This window comes from Mobula hypostoma, chromosome 7 (genome assembly GCF_963921235.1).
Source record: "Mobula hypostoma chromosome 7, sMobHyp1.1, whole genome shotgun sequence".
NCBI lineage: Eukaryota > Metazoa > Chordata > Chondrichthyes > Myliobatiformes > Myliobatidae > Mobula > Mobula hypostoma.
Window position 1 is genome coordinate 163,460,176 of NC_086103.1, and position 25,493 is coordinate 163,485,668.

Consider the following 25,493-nt stretch of genomic DNA (forward strand, 5'->3'; position numbering starts at 1 on the left):
CGAACTGAACTGAACTTTGCTCATCAGCATAAGACTGTATCTTTTTACCCCCAGACTTAAAGAAGCTTAGTTTTTCATACATATGTTTCGACACTTACTAATATACTTACTTATATATATATATATATAATCATTGCTAACCTGTTTGGTTTACCTATGTTTTTATTACTGTATTGCATAGTTACTAATATTATTAGTTAATAGCATACTGGAGTCCAAAGTGTTTTCCATCTCTGCTGGTTCTTTATTCCTGTCACGGGGTACGTGACAGCTCAAAATCAATATGAATTACTGGGCTATATCCAAAAGTCATGTCTGACTGTAACCCCAAAAAATACTTAGTTTGTATGTGCCATCTGGATTGGCCAGTTTCCAGTTCTCTCCAATCTGACCTCATTCAATTCCTTCTTCCTATTTAAAAATGAATACCTTCTTTGCTTATTCTCCATTGTTCAGTGGTGACCCTTGCACATGTGGGAAGCAATGAGAGCTCCTCCCCCCAACTGAAGGTCAAAGCAAGGTTTCTGTTTTTAGCAACGCCAACTTCTGGAGCTGAAGCAGTAAGTTGCCTTTGCGTTCCCGAGGTACAGAACATAAACAGTATAGGCCCTATCTACTGGGGGAGCCCACCAAGAACTACCATTAGATAACACTTTAAGTGGGAGGTGAGTTTGCATTTGATTTTGTGTTCCTGGCACTGAAGAAAACTTCAGGTACCCTCTCCATGTTTACTGTTTTGGCCCTTGATGCCCAAGACTGTCCTGGCAAAGAGTTCCATCTGAAACATGGACACTCTTTCTCCTTCAAAGTTGCTGCCTGAGCTGGTCCTGGCTCTAGTGAAGCTTGGTGAGTGACTGCTCCTTGCAACTCAGCATTTGTTCTTCTCCCTCTCTGTCTCTGAAAACTTCAGATAGATTTCAATTACCTCCTTTTTACGTCTCCTCTGAAAATGTCTTTACTGTCCTGTTTGTATCACTCAGTCTCTACTAGGTCTCCTGCCTTCTGCAGAATGCAGATCCTTCCTTTGGTTCTCTTCTGGAGATCCTTTGATTCTCGCCAACCTCTGGGTGTGCACAAACTGTGGTGCACTGGAGTAGCCGCTAGATCTGTGGTCTCACAGCACGAGAGACCTGGGTTCAATCCTGACATCCAGTGCTGTCCCTGTGGAGTTTGCATGTTCTCCCTGTGACTGTGTGGGTTTCCTCAGTGTTCCAGTTCCCTCCCACTTCCCAGCAGCATGTGGCTTGGTAGATTCCTTGGCCATTGTCTATTGCCCCAGTGTGGAAGTAAATAGGGAGTCGATAGAATGTAAGGAAAGAGGCATTTTAATATATCAAAATAAATTTTATTCATAATATTTACAAGAATTAACGGTCAATGCTTTTTTTTGTTCTTGCATTCATAGTCAATGCCTTAAACACTGTATTAGCATCCTATTATATTCCTTAAAACCAATAGGACGGTTGCCACTCATGTGGCCTCTTGGGGTGGTACACTACTACTAGAATTGAGGGACTTCCTCACCAAACCAGTCGCAGAAGAACCTATACAGTGGTCCTTCTCCTCCGAACCCTTGTTTCGGCTCCAGTGCTTCCCTCAGCACATATTCCTGCAGCCTGGAATGAGTCCGTCAGCAGCATTATAGGGGATAGTGAATTAATATATCTGTTCAAATGGATTGGCTGAATATTGACATGAAGCTGGTGGGCCAAAGGCCCTGTTACTACTCTCTCCTTACACCAATCTGACACTTATTTCCTGCGCCTCCCCATCACCTTCCCCAAGATTCCACTGTTCAAGCTCAAATCTATTATCATGGGCATCAATTCTCAGAGTATCAATGCCATGAGAATTTGCTTTTTGGAATAGCAGCACAGACATTACAAACATGACGTACAAATGAACATAAACTTCAATTAACTCAAATTATACGTATGTTACACCACAAAATAAATAAAACATTACAACTTTAGTGCAAGTTGGGAGAGAGAGGGGGAGAGAGAGGGAGAGAGAGAGCGGGAGAGAAAGAGAGAGCTCAAGATAGTATCAGGGTTTTTCACATCAGTTCAAGAACCTGATGGCAATGGGAAGAAGCTGTGGAACCTTGAAGTAGAGGTTGCCAACTACACCCCACACCATGTCCGTATGGACCATCAAATTCCCATTTCTGCTAATCCCATTTTTGTTCTCCTTGTTTTCCCATAACCCCCTCCAGATTCTACGATTTACTTACATGCTTCAGGAAATGTATGATGGCCTACCTGTTCACCCTAGGATGTGAAAGGAAACCAGAGCATCTGGTGGAAACCCAGTCACTTGGTTGACACTTTAGATTGAAACTCGTCATTTGGACATGGAAGAAGAGTCTTGAATTGAATTTATTACTTACATCCTTCACGTACATGAGTAAAAATCTTTACATTACGTCTCCTTCTAAATGTGAAATGTATAGTAATTTATAGGACGTACAACAGGATAGTTAATATAACATAGAATTACAGTTGTGTCAGCGTGAATTAAGCAGTCTGATGGCCTGGTGGAAGAAGCTGTCCCGGAGCCTGTTGGTCCTGGCTTTTGTGCTATGGTACCGTTTCTTTTTTTTTAATATAATTTTTATTGAGTTTTCAAAAAGATTACTAATATCTACCCTCCCCCCCCCGATATATACCCCTACCTGAAAAAAAAAGAAAAGAAAAAGAAAGAAGAAAGAAGAACTGCCTGGATATTGGAAAGTTTCCACATGCTCCATGGGATTCAAAATAAATTTAGTATATTTATTTATTACTTTCCCCAAGGGACCAACATCTTTATCATCGGAGCAACGAAATATGCCATCCTATCTTTTGTAAATATGGGCGCCAAATATTCAAAAATGTATCATATTTATCTCTTAAATTATAAGTAAATTTTTCGAGTGGAATACAACTAGAAATTTCATTATTCTAACGATCCATACTTAAATATGAATCCGATTTCCAAGTAACTGCTATAGCCTTCTTGGCTACTGCCAATGCAATTTTTATAAATTCTTTCTGATATTTATTCAGTTTAAGTTTCAGTATTATCCCTTCAATATCATAGAAATAATATAGGGCAATGTGGAAGTTGAGTTCCAGTAATTTGTTCCAATAAAACTCTTAAATTTCTCCAAAAAGGGTGAACTTTGGAACAAGACTAAATAGAATGTAAGAAAGTACCAATTTCTTGATTACATCAAAAGCATTGATCAGTTAAATTTGAATTTAATCTATTTATTTTTTGCAGTGTAATATATAATTGGTGTAAAAAATTATATTGTACAAATTTAAGTCGTATGTTTATTGTATTTGTCATACTGTCATTTGTTTCATCAATATTAATATTCAGATCTGTTTCCCATTTTTGTTTTGACTTGTGGATTCCTTGTTTAATTGTGATTTTGAACCAAATTATACATAAAAGAAATAATTTTTTAAATTCTTCCTTTTTGAATTAAAATTTCAATTTCATTGGGTTTTGGCAAAAACATTGTTTGACCCAGTTTGTCTTTTAAATAAGCCCTTAATTGAAGGTAACAAAAGAAAGTGTTATTTGATATTTTATATTTATTCATTAATTGTTCGAATGACATCAATATACCTCGTTCATAACAGTCTCCTATAGATCTAATCCCTTTTTGGTACCAATTACATAAAAGTTGATTATCCATTGTAAAAGGAATAAGTCTGTTTTGAATCAAAGGTCTCCTTGCTAATAAAGATTTCTTTATTTCATTATCAACGTTTATCTTATTCCATAGATCAATCAAATGTTTTAATATAGGAGATCCTTTCTTTTCCCGTATTCATTTAGCGATTGGTCAGTATTTCTTCCAGCTCCCCCGTAACAAAAAAAATTGTGTGTGTGTGTGTGTGTGTATATATATATATATATATATATAAAAATTGATGTCACTATTCCCAACTAATATTCTTCAAACTTTAACCTTTCTTCCCCTCTATCATATAATTAATAATATATTTATATATTCTTTCACCTTTAAAAATCCACCAAGTCTATTCCTTGACAAAATCTTCATCTTTAATCCATCTCACTCCCCTGGGTTTGTTCTTGTATCTTCAAAGAATCTCACACAAACTCCTCCGCTTTCTGGTAGTCATCAAAAAATCTCTTTTCTCCGGCGGCCAAAAAAATCTTCAAGGTTGCAGGATAGGGCAGTATAAATTGATAACTGTGATCCCATAAGACTTTTTTCACTGGATTAAATTTCTTCCTTCTCTTCAAAAGTTCATAACTTATGTCAGGGTAGAAAAAGGTTTTCTTCCCTTCTGTCATCAGTGGCCCTTTTCTCTTCTTGGCAGCTTGGGCAGCCACCTATAGAATCCTTTCTATGTCTTGAAATCGTTAACATTTTATTAAAATTGATCCTGGATATTGGTCATCTTGTGGTTTTGGTCTTAGAGCTCTATGTGCCTGTTCAATTTCAATTGATCAGTGTTCCTCTTTCATTTGCAAAGTTTCCGGGATCCATCTTTGAAAAAATTCTATTGGATTGTCTCCCTCTGTACCTTCTTTAAGACCAACAATCTTAATATTATTTCATCTACTAAAATTTTCCAGCACATCCACTTTTACCAACAGTCGATTTATTTCCGTTTTCCAGACAAGCATATCATTTTCTGTTTTTTCCACTCTGTCGTTAATATGCTCCATTGTTCTTTCCAACTTTTTAAGTTTCTTATCCATTTTCTCCTGTCTTTTCATAGCTTTATCATAGCTCAGCTTCATGTTTCTAATCTCTATTTTTACTTCTTTTAATTCAGTCATTACTTGCAATAAAGCCTCTTTTATGTCTCCATCATATTCTTTACTTTTAGTCTCTTCCAGTTCTTCCTCCTCCTCTTCATCTGTGTTCTCTGCGGAATCCGATTCTGACTCTGAGTCACTTTCACTTGCAGTGGCAGTCGGTTCTTGTAGTTTAAGTTGTATCAATTTGCGCATCACACATAAAAGTTGCTGGTGAACGCAGCAGGCCAGGCATCATCCCTAGGAAGAAGTGCAGTCAGCGTTTCAGGCCGAGACCCTTCGTCAAGACTAAATGAAGGAAGAGTGAGTAAGGGATTTGAAAGTTGGAGGGGGAGGGGGAGATCCAAAATGATAGAAGAAGACAGGAGGGGGAGGGATGGAGCCAAGAGCTGGACAGGTGATAGGCAAAAGGGGATACGAGAGGATCATGGGACAGGAGGTCCGGGGAGAAAGACAAGGAGGGAGGGGGACCCAGAGGATGGGCAAGGGGTATATTCAGAGGGACAGAGGAAGAAAAAGGAGAGTGAAAGAAAGAATGTGTGCATAAAAATAAGTAACAGATGGGGTACGAGGGGGAGGTGGGGCCTAGCGGAAGTTAGAGAAGTCGATGTTCATGCCATCAGGCTGGAGGCATTCCCAGACGGAATACAAGGTGTTGTTCCTCCAACCTGAATGTGGCTTCATCTTTACAGTAGGGGAGGCCATGGATAGACATGTCAGAATGGGAATGGGATGTGGAATTAAAATGTGTGGCCACTGGGAGATCCTGCTTTCTCTGGCGGACAGAGTGTAGGTGTTCAGCAAAACTATCCCTCCCAGTCTGCGTCGGGTCTCGCCAATATATAAAAGGCCACATCGGGAGCACCGGATGCAGTATATCACCCCAGCCGACTCACAGGTGAAGTGTTGCCTCACCTGGAAGGACTGTTTGGGGTTCTGAATGGTGGTAAGGGAGGAAGTGTAAGGGCATGTGTAGCACTTGTTCCGCTTACACGGATAAGTGCCAGGAGGGAGATCAGTGGGGAGGGATGGGGGGGACGAATGGACAAGGGAATTGCGTAGGGAGTGATCCCTGCAGAATGCCGGGGGGGGGAGGGAGGAGGGAGGAGGGAAAGATGTGCTTAGTGGTGGGATCTCGCCAGAGAAAGCAGGATCTCCCAGTGGCCACACATTTTAATTCCACATCCCATTCCCATTCTGACATGTCTATCCACGGCCTCCTCTACTGTAAAGATGAAGCCACACTCAGGTTGGAGGAACAACACCTTATATTCCATCCGGGTAGCCTCCAACCTGATGGCATGAACATCGACTTCTCTAACTTCCGCTGATGCCCCACCTCCCCCTCGTACCCCATCTGTTACTTATTTTTATACACACATTCTTTCTCTCTCTCTCCTCTTTCTCCCTCTGTCCCTCTCACTTTGCCCCTTGCCCATCCTCTGGGTTTTTCCGCCCTCCCCCTTTTCCTTCTCCCCGGGCTCTCCATGATCCTCTCGTATCCCCTTTGCCTATCACCTGTCCAGCTCTTGGCTCCATCCCTCCCCCTCCTGTCTTCTCCTATCATTTTGGATCTCCCCCTCCCCCTCCCACTTTCAAATCTCTTACTCACTCTTCCTTCAGTTAGTCCTGACGAAGGGTCTCGGCCTGAAACGTCGACTGCACCTCTTCCTAGAGATGCTGCCTGGCCTGCTGCGTTCACCAGCAACTTTGATGTGTGTTGCTTGAATTTCCAGCATCTGCAGAATTCCTGTTGTTTATCGATTTGCGCATGCGCAATTCCGCCAACTTCTTCGTAGCGGACCGTTCTTCTACGCCAGAGATAAAACGTGTCTCCTCCGAAGGAGATGCAACCTGAGTCCGAGGATCCATCGCTGCAGTGGGCCTTTTTTTCCTTTCCGTCTCGCGGCGACTTCACAACAGCAGACTTCTTCTGTTGCGATTTACGAGGCATATCGTAAAATAGTCTTGAGAAGTTTATAAGTAGTTTCCGGAAAGTATTTATTAACTTTGCTTTGTTTAAACGGTACTTTGCTGATTTTTTACGGGAGAGCTGGATTCATACGTCTCAATCCCAGGTCATCTCGTGACCCCCCCCCCCCCACGGTACCGTTTCCCGGATGGTAGCAGCGGGAACAGTTTGTGGTTGGGGTGACTCGGGTCCCCAATGATCCTCTGGGCCCATTTTACACACCTGTCTTTGTAAATGACCTGAATAGTGGTAGGTTCACAACTACAGATGCGCTGGTCGGTCCACACCACTCTCTGCGGAGTCCTTCAATTGAGGGAAGTACAGTTCCCATACCAGGCAGTGATGCAGCCGGTCAGGATGCTCTCAATTGTGCCCCTGTAGAAGGTTCTTAGAATCTGGGGGGCCCACACCAAACTTCTTCAACCGTCTGAGGTGAAAGAGGCGCTGTTGTGCAGGTATATACCGACCACGTGAGATCCTCGGTGATGTGTATGCTGTGACGAAAGCCCGTCACTGATTACGGACAGCACATAGCGCACTCAGTAAAACACTCATCCCCAGCAGTAACAGACACTGGGTCTGAAACAGAGCTGTCTCATCTGGAGGCAGCAGCAACCTGCACAGGTATGCTGATGGTGGAGGATAACTGGGTCAAGGGTTAAGTTACCTAATTACTCATCTTGTGGTAAAGTTTTGGGGTTTATTTAAGTTATTTTATTGGGAAATGGTGAATTCTATAATGAGGTATATGTGTTTATTGTGAGAACTGGCTGTAGAGTTTCAGATTGTGTGAAATGGAAGATAATTGAGTTAATTAGCTTTTGGCTGGTCTAGGGGAGGGGCTTAGCAGTTATAGGCCTCGGGTAACCAAGGCTTTGGGGGGTTTTTTTTGTGTTTAGTCTGAGGTTGGCTGTTAACTAGACAGGTGACAATTGCATGCTGTATATATATTGTATTTTTTTTTCAATTTTTTTCTTGTTTTGATGTGGACGTCCAGGTTTTTGTTTTCCCACTATTTTTGTAAATAAAAGCACCTCAATCTATTTTTGTGAATCAAGCCATCTTGTTATTTTTCTTAAGACAGTTGACCCACAGTTTTTGTGACATATGCCAAAGAACTTAAAGCTGTTCACCCTCTCAACCTCAGATCAATTGATGTCAATAGGGGCTAGCCTATCTCCCTTCCCCCTGTAATCCACAACCAGTTCCTTTGTTTTTGTGACATTGAAGGAGAGGTTGTTTTCTTGGCACCACTCTTGATTAGTCTCAACAGTTACAGCAGTCTGATACTGGGAATGTCAACTATCTGTTTCACTTCAGAGATGCTGCCTGACCCACAGAATTCCTCCAACATCTTGTTTGTTACTGCCTCTTAAAGGTAGTGATTGTATCTGCCTCTGCTCCCTCCTCTGGCTCCAGGTATCAACCCTTGGGGAGGCCTAATTTGGAGTACTGTGTGCAGTTCTGGTCACTTACCTACAGGAAAGTTATCAGTAAGATTGAAAGAATGCAGAGAAAATTTACAAGGATGTTTCCCAGACTTGAGGCCCTGAGTTACAAGGAAAGGTTGAAGAGTTTAGGACTGTATTCTCTGGAGTGTAGGAGAATGAGGGTTTGGGATGTACAAACTTATGAGGGTTTCCACTGAAGTTGGTGAGACGAGAACTACAGGTTATGGGTTAAGGGTGAAAGGTGAATAGTTTAAGGGGGTCATGAGGGGGAGCTTCTTCACTCAGACGCAGGGTTACCAGATTGGCATTTTTGGTGGCAAATTCCAGAAAGCTGGCTTTTTCCTAATCTGGTTGGTGTCAGAGGAATCATTTGGCTTTTTCCCTTAGTATTGTTTGGCTTTAAATTAAAATTTCAATCTGGCAGCCCTGCTCAGAGGGTGGTGTGAGTGTGGAAAGAGCTGCCAGCAGAAGTGATGGATACTAGATTGATTTCAACCCTTACCGAGAAATTTGGACAGTTGCAGTAAGCGTGCATACTATGTCGCCTGGAGCAGTAACCACGGGACTTCGGCGGCTCGTCAAATGCTGTGACGCGACCGCTGTGTTTTGTCTGCTCAGATTCAAAGATGGCAAAGAAGCTGCTGCTCCTAGACGTCGACTGTGGCGTGGATGACGCCCACGCAATAATGATGGCTCTCGCAGCTCCTCAGGTAGAAATCCTGGGTGTAACATGTTGTTATGGAAACACGACAGTTGACAATGTGTGCAGGAACGTGCTCCGGGTGCTTAAAATTTGCTGCAGGTCAGAGGTAAGTGACGAAACCAGTAGGAAGCGGGATAGATTCCTCGCAACACACACAAAACGCTGGAGGAACTCAGTAGACCAGGCAGCATCCATGGAATAAAGTACAGTCGACGTTTCGGGCTGAGATCCTTTGTCCTTTGGTCCCAAAACGACTGTACTTGTTTCTGCCTGGCCTGCTGAGCTCCTCCAGCATTTTGTGTCTGTTGCTCGGATCCCCAGCATCTGTGGGCTTTCTCTTGATTTAGATTCTTCGTGGAGATTTCTTTGTGTGGATTTTATATAAACTGAAAAAAAATAGCAGAGGGGCGAGAACCCTTCCGATGGCGTTTGCCCAAATTGACAGTAATTTTTAAACAAAAATTCTCCGGCGTGCCATGGTAACCTTGAGCAGAAATGATCATTGATTAATGAAGGAATTATTTCCTTTTAAAGGAAAAGAAGATGAGTCCTGTTGCTTCTTTACATGTATTCATGTATCTATTCCTTTTAGATCAATGACCCTCCTCCCCCCACACCATGTATTGATCCATTGTCTACACCTGCACATTGCTCTCTGTTGTTGCAAAGTAAATACACCAGTTAAAGCCAATCTCCCATGTAGTTGTGAAGACACAATATGAAGCATTTTGGAAAAACTGTTCAAAATATCAATCTTTTAATATTATTTCTAGATAGCAATTGTTGTTATAGCCATTTACTATCCAACTACTGATGTGTAACCCCAGGTCTGGGGGAATTTCAAAACGCTATCATTCAACGACAGTATTTTTGCAGCCTTCTGGTGCCGAGTTGGCGTGAGACGCACCTTCTGGAAACTTCACTGCTCTCGGGTTGTGAAATATAACTTTCTGCTTCCTTTGAAGTAAAGTTAGCTCTTGCGTGTCTTTCAAAAAAAATTATGGGTGAGTTTAAAGATCGAGGACTGGCTCTGCATGCCACTTATCCGCACGTTGTTTTGCACGTTATCTTGGGCATGCGCGCCACACCTGGAAAGCATAACTAGAACACTAATCATCCACCACATGCACCTTTACCTTCCACTTTCTTTTCTAATTAGTAACTTTTTTCTCCATAACTGTGGCTTGCTTTAAACATTATTTTGACCTTATTAGAATTCTGCTTGGTGTTGCCACAATTTCTTCAGTTTGGAAGGGAACCCTGGGTCTGTAAGGTCAGGTACCTTTCTGTGTGGTGTGGTTTATAATAGGTAACTGATTTACTATTGTCGCATGAACCAAGATACAGTGAAACGCTTCGTTTGCATGCTGTAGGAACAGATCGTTCCACACTTATGTGCACTGGGGCAGTGCAAAAAGAAAACAGTAACAGAATGCAGAATTTAGTGTTACAGTTGCAGAGGGAGTGCAGTGAAGTTGCACGTAAGGTGCAAGGCCATTATGAGGTGGATTGGGGGATTAAGAGTTCATCTTTATCTTATGAGGTCCATTCACATTCAAGAGTCTTACAGTGGATGCAGTGCACATAAAATAGTCTTTCCTGACCTTGTTCTGTTGATAATTATTTAGTCTGTTCACGTGTTCACATTTATTTAAGTTTGATTATTGATTATTGCACATATAACCATTCTGCTAACTGTTGATTGCTCACGGCTGTTTGCACTGTTGTCCTGTAAATTGTTGGTTGCTGTTGTGTTGTCAGTTGTGGTATTGCCCTGTGTTTTATGCTTGGCACCAAACCACAATCAATTCTGGTATGTTTCATAAACCGACAATAAAGTGATTCTGATTCTGATGGTGGTTGAGAATTGCCAAAGCATTTCTTAGCAACTGATGTAACCACATAACACATAGACCCGTGAGCAGCAGCTGGGGTTGAACCCTTCCCTCTGGAGCAGACGGTGCAGAATCTGCACGTTCTTCATGTCACCGGATGTCACAGAGTGCGCTGACAAATGACTGAACCCAGTTGCAGTGGAATGACAGACTCTCACATAGAGGCAGAAACAAAGTTTATACATTGAGGACACCACCTGGCAGTAGACCTACCTCTGATGTCCTCCCTATGCAGTACTTGCCTCCAATCACCTTAAAATTATGCATTCTTAAATTAGCCATCGCTGCCCTGGGGAAAAGGTGCTGGCTGTCTACTCCGTTATTGCCTCTTATCATGTACACCTCCATCAAGACACCTTTCATCCTTCTTCGTTCCAAAGCCCGAGCTCACTCAATCTTTCCTTGAAGGACATAATCTCTGACCCTGGCAGCATCCTAATAAATCTCCTGTGCACTCTCTCTAAAGCTTCCACATCCTTCCTATAATGAGGTAATAAAAACTGAACAAAATTGTCCAAGTGTGGTCAAACCAGAGTTTTATTGAACTGTAACATTAACACATTGGCTGTTGCTAGATGCCACCTCCTGTAGATGCTCTCTTCGTTGGGGAGGGCATAGCCCACGATGGACTGGACTGTGTATACTGCCCTTTGCAGCTTCTTGTGTGTCCTGCTGAAATTCTTGACATTTTCTGTTTTGGAAATCTCATCGGTTTTCTCTTTCTTCTGTAACCTTCATAAACTGGTCTAGGTGGAGTTTAGTGACGATCACTGGGCATTACAAACAGGAGGAGAGAGAAATTGTTTATAAGCCCTCACTCAAAAGTCACTGGAACGGCAGATACCTATTCCACCATCAGGCCAATAAAACACTTTCTGTTTCTGTGAAAGTGACTCTGTAGCAAGGATTTATGATAAGACCAGAAATTCCTGGCTGGAGGGAGGTGGATTGCGATTGACCCTCAGTAAAGTTCAGCCTTGATGACCTCCCAGTTAGATATCATAGTGGCTGATCAGCTCTTAAGTTTCTTCTCTCATTCACACAGATTCCCGTGTACCGAGGTGCCGTTTCCCCTCTCATTAAAGATGGGTCCGTTGCGGATAATTACCACGGCAAGGATGGTCTGGGTGACGTTCCTGACCCCGACGCTCCAGGGCTGGAGAATATACAAGCCGAACATGCGGTTAATGCCATGATGCGGATTGCAACCACATATGCTGGCCAGGTGTGAAATTGCAACCACTGGCACTTAGAGACAAGACCAAGCCATTCAGCCCCTCTACCCCATTCTGTTTAATCTCTATATCCTTTTCCACCATTCATTTAGATCGGGTTCCCAATCTCTGTTAATGGTAAGGGTCCATGGCATAAAAATGGTTGGGAACCCCTGGTTTACAGCATGCCAAATTTGTATTTTTAATTCAGTAGTTCAATAGGTCCATTTAATATCAGAGAAATGTATGCAATATACATTCTGAAATTCTTGTTCTTTGCGGACATCCACAAAAACAGAAGGGTGCACCAAAGAATTAGTGATAGCTAAAGTATTAGAACCCCAAAGCACCCCCACTCCCCCTCTCACGAACAAGCAGCTGCAAAGCAATGACTCCCCCCCCACCCACCCACATGTTCAAAAAAGCATCTGTGCTCTCCACCTACGAAGTCAGCAATAGCAAAGCCCCCAGTAAAGTCCATGATCTGCAATACAACAGAAGCTAATAGTTCACCTGACAATTCGACCTGCCACAGACTTTCTCTCTGTCTCTAATAAAAAGAAAAAAGTCTGTTCCCTTTCATAGTGAGAGGGGAGACATAACAAAACAACTCACTGACTTACGGTGTTACAATTCTATTGGCGGTGCTGTTTTTTCCGAGGTTTCCGCCTGGAAAATTGGCAACTATCTCTCCTCCACCAACGAGAGAGCGTGTGATTCACAAAGTACAGGACCCCCAACAGCTGATGTTCCGTTTTCCCCCGCGAAGCCTCAGTCGGCTTAGAACCAGCCTGTCCACAGGCTGTGAAACCTCAGAACCCCCAAGGCGCAATTGTCTCTAGGCTGCGTCCTTGGGATACTAGTCATGAGCCCCCGGGAGCAGGTCCCACTGCCGCGAAGAACTGAAGTCTTGAGTGTAACCCCAGGTCAGGGTCTTCAACAGAGCCTCACCAACACTGAAAAGGAAAAGCAGAGATTAAAGGTAGAAATTAAGATGTTTTCATAGATGAACATGAAGGAGTCACCATTGAGTGCCATCGTAATTCCACCTCGCCTACTAATTTTGCAGTTTTTGTTGCCCTCAATTTCTCTATGAATGCTGGAACTCAAACACTGGGAGAATTAATAGCCTTTTTTTAAGCCAACAAGTCTGTTATGCATATTTTGTATACCTCTGTCTGTATTGGTTTTGCTTGTTTTTATGCCGAGCTGCATTTAAAAGTTTACCTCAGTCTTAAAGGGGCCTACCTCTTACTTTGAGACCATGAGCCCTAGTGCCAATTTCATAAGCCTGGGGAAACATACTCCCTAGCTCTTCCCTGCTGAGCCATCCAAGAATTTTGTACCTTTCAGTGAGACCATCTCTTATTCTTCTAAACTCCAAAGAACAGCAAATAAAACAAACTGGAGGAACTCAACAGGTCAGGCAGCATCTGTGGGATGAAATGGACAATCGATGCTTCGAGTCAGGGCCCTTCACCAGGACAGGAAAGGAAAAGGGGAAATAGCCAGTAATAAAAAGTGGAGGGAAGAGTTTGATCAAGAGCTGGCAGGTAAGAAATTGATCTAGGTGAGGTGGGGGGGGGGGGAAGTGGGAATACTTTATACTTTATTGTCGCCAAACAATTGGTACTAGAATGTACAATCATCACAGCGATATTTGATTCTGCGCTTCCCACTCCCTGGATTACAAATATTAAATATTAAAAATAGTAAAAATTAGTAAATATTAAAAATTTAAATTATAAATAATAAATAGAAAAATGGAAAGTAAGGTAGTGCAAAAAAACTGAGAGGCAGGTCCGTATATTTGGAGGGTACGGCCCAGATCCGGGTCAGGATCCGTTCAGCAGTCTTATCACAGTTGGAAAGAAGCTGTTCCCAAATCTGGCCGTACAAGTCTTCAAGCTCCTGAGCCTTCTCTCCGAGGGAAAAGGGACGAAAAGTCTGTTGGCTGGGTGGGTCGTGTCCTTGATTATCCTGGCAGCACTGCTCAACAGCATGCGGTGTAAAGTGAGTCCATAGACGGACGATTGGTTTGTGTGATGTGCTGCGCCGTGTTCACAAATAGTGTAATAAACTGGGAGGTGATAGGTGAAAGTGACAGAGCTGAAGAAGGTGAAACCTGGTAGGAGAACTGTAGAGACTCTGCATCTGGACTGAAGTGTCTTGACCCAAAACATCAACATGTCCAAATGAAGGGATTCAATTTAGATTTAGATTTTGCATGGTATTAACTGTTAATGTAGTAAGGATCATATTTATAAAGAGCAAGATGTTAGAATGTCAGACTGCAGTTTAAGCTCCTGAGTATCAAACCAATTCTTAATGTATACCTAAATGAGAGAAGGAAAATAACTGTTATATTGGACAATTTTATAAGCTTGCAATAACATCTCATTGTCTGAACTAAGTGCCTATTTATTAACCTGCAGGTCTCTCTTGTGGCAACTGGACCCCTGACAAATGTTGCCCTGGCTTCTAAAATGGATCCCATGTTCCCATCGAAGTTAAAACATTTGTACATCATGGGGGGAAATATGGAAAGTATGCTTTACATTTTGTATACAGCATTCTATTTCACTGTGGCAGGCTGAATCTGACCAGATGTTATCTGAAATTCATATGTTTTAGATGATAACCAGACAAGGGTATTTATTTCCTTTTAGCCTAGGCGCGTTGTCTTACAAATCACTGTAAGCTGACGGGTGTAACTGGTCGTCAAACCCAGTAATTTCTTCATCCTTGTGATCATGTGACTTTGCCCAGATTTGTTGGCCTTTGAAAATCATATTGGTCTTCATCGACTTAATGCCCTAATCTTGCCATGTGACAATTCTGTTCCTATATCATAAAAACAACTACTGATGCTGGGAACTTGAATTAAAAATTGAATATGCAGGAAGAATGCCCAGCTTGAGTTGTTACAGGTTACAATGAGACTTTGATAGGACGCGGATCTGGGCTGATGGATTTCAACCTGGAAAAGTGTGAAATGATTCATTTTGGAAGTTCAAATTTGAAAGAGTGTCGGGCAAGTGGCAGGATTCGTAACATAATGGAGGAACAGAGGAACTTTGGAGTCTATGTGCATAGATCTCTCAAGAGTTGCCACACAAGTTGATAGGATGATTAAGAAGGGGTATGGCTTGCAGGCCTTCAGTAGTCGGGGGGTTGACTTTAAGAACCCTGAGGTAATATTGCAGCTCTATAAAACTTTGGTTGGACCATGCTTGGAGTATTGTGTTCAGTTCTGTCTGCCTCATTTTAGGAAGAATGTGGAAACTTTAGAGAGAGTGCAGAGGAGATTTAGCAGGATGATGTCTGGATAAGAGAGTGTGTCTTATGAGGATAAGTTGAGTGAGCTAGGGCTTTTCTCTTTGAACCGAAGGAGAATGAGAGATGACTTGATAGAGGTGTATAAGATGATAAGAAGCATAGGTTGAGTGGACAGCCAGCGACTTTCCCATGGCGGAAATGCCTAATGTGAGAGGACATAATTTTAAGGTAACTTAAAGAAAGTATAGGGGGATATCATACAGAGAATGATGGGTGAGTGAAATCTGATGCCAGGGATGGCAGTAGAAGTGAATACATACGGACATTTAAGAGGTTTTTTGATAGGCATACGGATGACAGAAAAATGTGGGGGGTGGGGAGGATTAGATTGATCTTGCAGTAGGTTAAAGGATCAGCATAACACTGGGGGCCAAAAGGCCTGTACCGTGCTGTACTGTTATATGTTCTACATTCTATGTTCGGTCCAAGGAGAGAGAAATAGATTAACTTTGTAAACTGGTGATATTATTTCAGACCTGGAAGAATCAGAAGAAAGTTTTAAGAGGCAGCAGAATCCAGAAAGGGCAGGCATGTGAGAGGGGGAAAGGCAGGAAAGAGGAGCAGCAGTAGGCCACTCAGCCCTTCAAACCTACCCCACCATTCTATAAGATCATGGCTGATCTGCCCCAGGCACCAGGTACCTAAGACTTCAATTCCATGATCTTTCTAAGGTTTATCTACTTCCTTTTTAAATATCTCCACTGACTGAGTGTCAAGAAACTATTTCACAGATTTACCACCCTCTAAGATGAAGTTCCTGTGCACCTCAGTTTTAAATGACCAGCTCCTACATATATTCCCTCATTTGACATTCTCCCATATCAGAAACATCTTAACTTTTACCCCGTTTTAACATCCCTCCCCCTCCACCCCGCTTTCTACCAACAGGATCTTGAGCAACACACACAAAGTACGGGAGGAACACAGCAAATCAGGCAGCATCCATGGTGGGGAATAAACAGTTAATATATCGAGCAAAACCCTTTCTCAGGACTGGAAAGAAAGGGGGCAGAAGCCAGTATAAGAAGGAAGTGGAGGAGAAGAGTACAAGCTGGCAGGTGACAGGTGAGACTAGGTGAGTGGAAAGGGGGGTGGGGGGGTGAAAGGCTAAAGTAAGAAGCTGGGAGGGAATAGGTTGAAGGGGTAAAAGGCTGAAGAAGAGGAAAGAAATGGACTAAGAAAAGGAAGAGGGGAACCAGAGGGAGTTGATGGCCCAGTGAGGAGAAGAGAAGGGGTAAGGGGGCAACCAGAAAGGGGAATGAGAAAAAGGAGGAGGGCAATTGAATTACAGGGAGTTAGAGAAATTGATGTTCATACCACCAGGTTAATCTATTATGTTTGCAGCCACTTAAAGTTCATAGCATGCCGGCCATCAAGTCCAGGGGATCTACCAGTCTTTAGACCAGGTGTTCCTAACCTGGGATCCATGGACCTCTTCGGTTAATAGTAGGGTCCATGGCATAAGAATGGTAGGGAACTCAAAAGATTTGTGGATAAGAAAGAGTACAGAGGAGATTTACAAGGATGTTGCCTGGATTGGAGAGCATGCCTTACGAAAATAAGTTGATTGAACTCAGCCTTTTCTCCTTGGAGCGACAGATGATGAGAGGGGACTTGACAGAGGTGTATAAGATGATGAGAAACATTGATCGTATGGATAACCAGAGGCTTTTTCCCAGGGCTGAAATAGCTAACATAGTTTTAAAGTGCTTGGAAGTAGGTACAGAGGGGATGCCAGAGGTAAGTTTTTCACACAGAGAGTGGTGGGTGCATGAAATGCACTGCAGCGACAGGCGGATACAATAGGGTCTTTTAAGAGACTCTTAGATAGGTACGTGGAATTTAGGGCTATGCGGTAGGGAAATTCTAGGCAGTTTCTAGAGTAAATTACGTGGTCAGCACAACATTGTGGGCTGAAGGGCCTGTAATGTGCTGTAGATTTCTATGTTCTAACTCCTGCTTAACCCTTTACTTTGTCAGTACTTTTCCTCTTATGATAAAGATTATTTAAAATTTCTCCTTCCCTGTTGCCCCTTGATTATCTATTATTGTTAGAACTTTTTGGTGCCTTCTACTATGACAACCAATCCAAAATAATGATTTAGAATGCCTGCCATTTTTCTGTTCCCTATTATTAATTTCCCAATCCCAATATTTACCTACTGTCTTCCATTTAATATATTTGTAGAAGTTCTGACTGTCTGTTTTTGCCTCTGAGTTGAGTCCTTTAGCTTCAAATTCAAAATCTGTATGACATCAGAATTTTCGTTGGTCATAATCAACACTGGATGAGTTTGTCAACACAAGATGAAAATTAAACTGAACTCAGTGACAGTAAATCCTTACACAGTGCTTGCTTCATGTAAGTAAATTCAGGAATACTTAAAGATTTAAAAGATTAGCTGTATTTGTCATGTGTACATGGAGCGTAGTGGATAACGTGACACTATTATAGCAAGTGAGACCGTGGTTCATTTCTCATCGCCGTCTAAAAGGAGTTTATATGTTCTCCTTGTGACTACGTGGATTTCCTCTGGATGTTTAGGTCGTCGCACATTCTAAAGACTTAGGGTTAATAAGTTGTGTGCAGGTTTTGTTGATGGTGGAACGTTGTGAATGCTGTGAGCACTATCTTCGTTGGATTTGATTTGATGCAAATGACACATTTCTCTGTATGTTTTGATGTCCATGTGACAAAGCTAATCTTTAAAAAGTATTTACGTCAAAACATACAGTGAAGCACATTGTTTGCATCAAATTGGCGAGGGTTGTGCTGAGCAGCCCAATGAGAGTATTCTTCTAATCATTTAAAGCAAAGACACATCTGAATTGAGGAGGTGATCTATATCTTCCAGTAAGTGATAAAGATATACTTCCACCAGACTGCTGTAAGTGTTTGGGTCAAAGGATCTTTAAAGATGTGATAGATTGAATTTCTTTTTCAGGCAGAGGGAATGTGACAATGTGTGCTGAATTTAACTTTGCAGCTGATCCCGAAGCAGCTTGTATCGTCTTGAATTATTTTATGTGTCCCACCCACATCATCACTTGGGAATATTGCCTTCGCCATCCTCTGCCTTGGGTAAGCCATTGAAAATGCATCCAAACAGAAACAAAATGGGAGCAAACACACACTGGGTTTAAACAGGTGTAGGCCGATTAACCCTCAATCCCGTTCTACCATTCAGCATAACTTGCTTGTTACTCACCTTGATGCTTTTGATTAACAATGGCTATCAATCTCAGATTTGAAATTAACCCAAAATAAAAGCCAAAAATCTGGAAGCACTCCACATCTGTTGAAAGAGAAAGACTTAATATTTCAGTTCCAAGGTCTTTTGTCAGGACTAGAAAAGAGCTAAAACAAGTTATTTTTCAGTAGTAGAGTGGGAAAGAATAGTGTGGATAAAAAGGGGATATCCAGGGTGAGACCAAATTGGTTGAAGTGGTATTTAGAGACAGTTGATTTTTTTTCCTGTGTTACGTGTTGTCTGTAGCTGGACTGTGGGACCTGACCAGCAGACCAACTAATAAAGAGAGGCAAAATTGAGCTAAGATCACAGGTGAGTGACTGGCAGAAATGGTCAGTTCTGAATCAGACAGAAAGAAATGAGAATTACCTGGTGTTGGAGATGTTAATATTGAGTCTGGAAGGCTGCAAGATGCCCTGGCAGATAATGAGGTATTGTTCCTTGGGTTTGCATTGAGTCCTGAAGAAAAGTCTCGGCCTGAACTGTCGACTGCTTGTTCGGTTCCATGGACACTGCCTGACCTGCTGAGTTCTTCTAGCATTTTGTGTGTGCTGTTCTGGGCTTTGATGTGATGGTGTACAAGACCATGACATAGATAGGTCAAAGTGGGAGGGGAATATAGAAGTAGCAGGCAGTCAGAAACTCAGGATCAATATTGCAGTCTAAATTACTAATTAACCTTGCATATAAATATAACATGACCAATATTAGTTAATTATCAATTTTAATAAGTTAAATCAACCCAGTGAGGTGCGCGACAGATGATCTATCTGAGATCCTAATTCAGTTCTGTCCACATGATATGAAACATGACTGAGCTAACTGGACACAGCAAAGGCTGAAGCTCCCTGCTTTTTAGGCTACAAATTTCTAGCATATAAAAATATTTACTTTCTTCAGATCTGAAGGACTTGGGTCTAATTTTTAGTTCTAAACTGAGGCCTGTTGAAACCCAAACTGTAGATCTGGTCAACAAGAAAAGAAAAGCTTACAAAAGGTTCAGAGAGCTAGGTAATGTTAGAGATCTAGCAGATTATAAGGCTAATAGGAAGGAGCTTAAGAAGGAAGTTAGGAGAGCCAGAAGGGGCCGTGAGAAGGCCTTGGTGGGCAGGATTAAGGAAAACCCCAAGGCATTCTACAAGTCTGTGAAGAGCAAGAGGATAAGATGTGAAAGAAAAGGACCTATCAAGTGTGACAGTGGGAAAGTATGTATGGAACTGGAGGAAATAGCAGAGGTACTTAATGAATACTTTACTTCAGTATTCACTGTGGAAAAGGAGCTTGGTGATTGTAGTGATGACTTTCGGCAGACTGAAAAGCTTGAGCATTTAGATATTAAGAAAGAGGATGTGCTGGAGCTTTTGGAAAGCATCAAGTTGGATAAGTCACCAGGACCGGATGAGATGTACCCCAGGCTACTGTGGGAGGCGAGGAAGGAGATTGCTGAGCCTCTGGCGATGATCTTTGCATCATCAATGGAGACGGGAGAGGTTCCGGAGGATTGGAGGGTTGCGGATGTTGTTCCTTTATTCAAGAAAGGGAGTAGAGATAGCCCAGGAAATTATAGACCAGTGAGTTAGTAAGTTTTCTGATGACACGAAGGTTGGAGGTGTTGTGGATAGTCTGGAGGACTGTCAGAAATTACAACGGGACATTGATGGGATGCAAAACTGGGCTAAGAAGTGGCAGATGGAATTCAACCCAGATAAGTGTGAAGTGGTTCATTTTAGTAGGTCAAATATGATGGCAAAATATAGTATTAATGGTAAGACTCTTGGCAGTGTGGAGGATCAGAGGGATATTGGAGTCCAAGTCCATGGGACACTCAAAGCAGCTGCGCAGGTTGACTCTGTGGTTAAGAAGGCGTATGGCGTATTGGCCTTCATCAATTGTGGAATTGAATTTAGGAGCCGAGAGGCAATGTTACAGCTATATAGGACCCTGGTCAGACCCCACTTGGAGTACTGTGCTCAGTCCTGGTCGCCTCACTACAGGAAGGATGTGGAAACCAGAGAATGGGTGCACAGGAGATTTACAAGGATGTTGCCTGGATTGGGGAGCATGCCTTATGAGAATAGGTTGAGTGAACTCGGCCTTTTCTCCTTGGAGCGACGGAGGATGAGAGGAGACCTGATAGAGGTGTATAAGATGATGAGAGGCATTGATTGTGTGGATAGTCAGAGGCTTTTTCCCAGGGCTGAAATGGTTGCCAGGTTTGACGAGCAACGCCTTATAGACAGTCTGGGTAGCCTCCAACCTGATGGTATGAACATTAATTTCTCAAACTTCCAGTAACTGTCGCCCGCCCCCTTGGCAATCCGTGGGTTGGAGCATCCACATAAGGTGGTGATGCAGCCAGCTAGAATGCTCTCCACAGTGCAGTTGTGAGAGTTTTTGGTGACGTACCAAATCTTCTGTGGCTGCAAATGGGCTCCTGGTTGAGTATTGCCTCCTAGGTGTTCGTGTCAGGGATTGAGGTGCCTGGGACTATACTCACTGGAATTCAAAAGAATAAGAGGGATCTCACAGAAACATATAATTATAAAAGGGATAGAGACCATGGAAGCAGGAAATCTGCCAGAGGACAGAACCTAAAGATTTGGTATTTAAGACAGAAATTAGGAGAAACTGTTCTTCCCAGAGAGTAGTGAATCTAGAATCCCTGCCCAAGAAAGCAGTAGAGGCTACCTCATCAAATATATTTAAGACAGAGTTAAATATATTTTTACATAGTAGGGGAATTGAGGGTTATTGGGGGGGGGGGGGTGGAGAGGGGAAGCAAGTAGATGGAGTTGAGTCCTAGGCTAGAACAGCCATGATTGTATTGAATGGCAGAGCAGGCTCAATGGGCCAGATGGCCTACACCTGATTCTACATTTGATGTTATTTGCCACCCTGACAAATAGACTGTGTGCTTTCATCCTATCTTTGCCCTAAGATCCTGCCCATTAGTGTGTTTGTATTTTCCAAACCATTGGTGTTTTTTTCTTTTTCACAGTTGCACATTCATCTCATCACTTCAAGAAAGATTTCAACATGTTACAGTGTCCTGCGTGTTTTTTAAGAAACCTGTGACACCTTATTTTTGGGTTTTGATTCCCATTGAATGATTGTGGTGGAATGATATTGTTTTCTCGGTTGATTGCCAGGCATTTTTTCAGGAGTGGGTAAATCAAGGCACGGAGAAGGCTTCCTTCCTGAAGAAGATAACGGCACACAGTGAAAAAATTGCCAAGGCCCTGCAGGAAAAGGGAGTGATGTATTTTTCACCTGGCTTTGTCACCTGTGATTCTTATGCAATGGCTACAGCAATAGATGAGAGTGTTGTTACTGAACACACCGAGGCTGGAGTGAGTGTGGAGTTACAGGGGTCACTGACCAGAGGGATGATGGTCCTGGATAAACGAAACCTAATGAAAAAACAAAATCAAGCTTTCATTACAACAAAATGTGATGTGGAGAAGTTTAAGCAACTTCTAATGTCTGCTGCAAAATGAGCATCCTTTAAAAGCAATATTAGCAACGTAGTCTCTTACTGACTTAGCAAAGTGCTTACTTCACTTCTCTGCCCTTTCCTTTCTTGTTTCCTCCTGAATGGACTGGGAAGTCCCAATCCACCTCAATTTCTTTGTAACCTGACCGAGTTGTTTCTCCTCTTCCATTGACTGTTGTGCCACCACCAAATTTGACTCTGTCCTTGCTCAGCATTCTAGTCAGGTTCTAATGTTCAAAGAAAATTTTATTATCAAAATTTTGTTATCATAGAAAAGCACAGCACAGAAACAGGCCCTTTGGCCCATCTAGCTCATGCCAAAAATATTTAAACTGCCAACTTACATTGACCTGCACGGAGACCATAGTGCTCTATAGCCCTACCATCGCTTAAACTTTGAAATTGAGCTCGCGTGCACCACTTGTGCTGACAGCTCATTCCACACTCTCACGACCCTCTCAGTGAAGAAGTTTCCCCTCATGTTCCTCTTAAACTTTTCACCTTTCACCCTTAACCCATGACCTCGAGTTGTAGTCCCACTCAACCTCAGTGGAAAAAGCCTGCTTGCATTTACCCTGTCTATATCCCTCCCTCATAATTTTGTATACCTCTATCAACTCTCCTCTCAATCTTCTATGTTATAAGGAATAAAGTCCTAACTTATTCAATCTTTCTTTATAACTCTGGTCCTCCAGATCTGGCAACATCATTGTAAGTTTTCTCTGTACTCTTTCAACTTTATTTATATTTTTCCTTATTTACAACCTTAAAGTGTACAACTTGAGATCGTAACTTTTCTCTCTCTTGGGTTATTCAGGGATCTGATCCACTTCCCTCATCTCCTTTTACCATCCTTAAAGCACTCTTCCTGCATCTCTTCCATTTGAGTCAGCAAGCCTTTTCTTCCATATCCACCCTTGAACTCATGAGACATTCATTTTGAATTAGCGTCATGGGGTTAGAAACAAGTTCTTCAGCCCAGCCTGTGTGTCAGCCAAATTGCCAAACTCAGCTAGTCCTACTGATCAAATAAACCACACTGATCCAGTAATAACTTGTTATACTTGACGATTTGAGAACAGAAGTCATTTCTGCAGTCCTGTATATGTCAGAGGAGTAGACTACATTTAGAATGCAAAGTAATGTCTTTGAAAAATCCTCCAACATCCTCTTCCAGATGACTATCCCCAGCCCTGAAATCCCTTGTCACACTCAGTTAACACCAGTCAACAGGCCCGGCATGTCACTCAGGTACCTTACTCCAAATGTCTATCTCAGAGAGAGATTGTTAAGGAAACAAAGCAAAAGATTCAAAGGTGCCTTCAAAGCTTTCTTGTTAACTTTCCCAATGATTTCTAGTGCAGCTATTCCAGCCACTGCACCATAGCACCAGAGATCTAGCTTCATTCCTGACCTTGAGGGCTGCCTGGGTGAAGTTTGCAATGTTTCTCCCTCTGACTGCGTGGCCTTTCTTCCACATCCCAAAGTTGTGTGGGCTAGTGGTTTAGCTGGTCACTGTAAATTTCCATCAGTATGTTTGAGAGTTGTAGCAGTTCGAACAGCACCTACAATTGTTCCGGATTTCAGTTCCTGCTGCTGTCTGTAAGGAGTTTGCCCGAGCTGTCCTTGACCCTGTGGATTTCCTCCCACACTGGTGAACTGGCTAGGCTTAGTAAATTGTGGGGATGTTACGTCAGTGCCAGAAGCATGGAGACACTTGCAGGCTGCCCCCAGCACAATCCATGAACTGTGCTGGTTGCTGACATAAACTGCCTTTTTTTTTAACGGTATGTTTTGATGCTTTGATGAACATGTGACAAATAAAGCTTAACTGTGATCTTTACTCTTGAGTGGTAGAATCCAGGCGGTTTATGAGTGCGCAAAGAGAACAGTAAAATCCATGAAATGGAGGTAGGAGTAGAGTGAATGGGTGACTGATGGTCAGCACAGAAAAAGATCCTACTGATTATAGAAACATAGAAACATAGAAAATAGGTGCAGGAGTAGGCCATTCGGCCCTTCGAGCCTGCACCGCCATTTATTATGATCATGGCTGATCATCCAACTCAGAACCCAGCCTTCCCTCCATACCCCCTGACCCCTGTAGCCACAAGGGCCATATCTAACTTCCTTTTAAACATAGCTAATGAACTGGCCTCAACAGTTTGCTGTGGCAGAGAATTCCACAGATTCACCACTCTCTGTGTGAAGAAGTTTTTCCTAACCTCGGTCCTAAAAGGCTTCCCCTCTATCCTCAAACTGTGACCCCTCGTTCTAGACCTCCCCAACATCGGGAACAATCTTCCTGCATCTAGCCTGTCCAATCCCTTTAGGATCTTATACGTTTCAATCAGATCCCCCCTCAATCTTCTAAATTCCAACGAGTACAAGCCCAGTTCATCCAGTCTTTCTTCATATGAAAGACCTGCCATCCCAGGAATCAATCTGGTGAACCTTCTTTGTACTCCCTCTATGGCAAAGATGTCTTTCCTCAGATTAGGGGACCAAAACTGCACACAATACTCCAGGTGTGGTCTCACCAAGGCCTTGTACAACTGCAGTAGTACCTCCCTGCTCCTGTACTCGAATCCTCTCGCTATAAATGCCAGCATACCATTGGCCTTTTTCACCGCCTGCTGTACCTGCATGCCCACTTTCAATGACTGGTGTATAATGACACCCAGGTCTCGTTGCACCTCCCCTTTTCCTAATCGGCCACCATTCAGATAATAATCTGTTTTCCTATTTTTGCCACCAAAGTGGATAACTTCACATTTATCCACATTAAATTGCATCTGCCATGAGTTTGCCCACTCACCCAACCTATCCAAGTCACCCTGCATCCTCTTAGCATCCTCCTCACTGCTAACACTGCCACCCAGCTTCGTGTCATCCGCAAACTTGGAGATGCTGCATTTAATTCCCTCATCCAAGTCATTAATATATATTGTAAACAACTGGGGTCCCAGCACTGAGCCTTGCGGTACCCCACTAGTCACCGCCTGCCATTCTGAAAAGGTCCCGTTTATTCCCACTCTTTGCTTCCTGTCTGCTAACCAATTCTCCACCCACACCAATACCTTACCCCCAATACCGTGTGCTTTAAGTTTGCACACTAATCTCCTATGTGGGACCTTGTCAAAAGCCTTTTGAAAATCCAAATATACCACATCCACTGGTTCTCCCCTATTCACTCTACTAGTTACATCCTCAAAAAATTCTATGAGATTCGTCAGACATGATTTTCCTTTCACAAATCCATGCTGACTTTGTCCGATCATTTCACCGCTTTCCAAATGTGCTGTTATCACATCCTTGATAACTGACTCCAGCAGTTTCCCCACCACCGACGTTAGGCTAACCGGCCTATAATTCCCCGGTTTCTCTCTC

General features: G+C 42.6%; 1 protein-coding gene across 3 annotated transcripts; it reads left to right on the plus strand.

Moving 5' to 3' along the window:
- The first annotated feature begins 6,447 nt into the window (after positions 1–6,447).
- On the plus strand, positions 6,448–24,352 carry LOC134349725 (inosine-uridine preferring nucleoside hydrolase-like). Of its 3 annotated transcripts, none has more exons than XM_063054486.1 (6): positions 6,448–7,381; positions 8,827–8,918; positions 11,852–12,031; positions 14,456–14,567; positions 18,305–18,441; positions 21,760–24,352. In XM_063054486.1, the coding sequence occupies exons 2-6, from the start codon at positions 8,835–8,837 to the stop codon at positions 22,105–22,107; spliced, it is 861 nt and encodes a 286-aa protein (XP_062910556.1). In that variant the 5' UTR covers positions 6,448–7,381; positions 8,827–8,834; the 3' UTR covers positions 22,108–24,352. The 3 variants fall into 3 exon arrangements, with proteins under 3 accessions (XP_062910556.1, XP_062910555.1, XP_062910554.1); XM_063054485.1 differs by having other exon boundaries at positions 6,449–7,381; positions 8,827–9,017; positions 18,347–18,441; positions 21,760–24,337; XM_063054484.1 differs by having other exon boundaries at positions 6,450–7,381; positions 8,827–9,017; positions 21,760–24,314.
- The last annotated feature ends 1,141 nt before the right edge of the window (positions 24,353–25,493 follow it).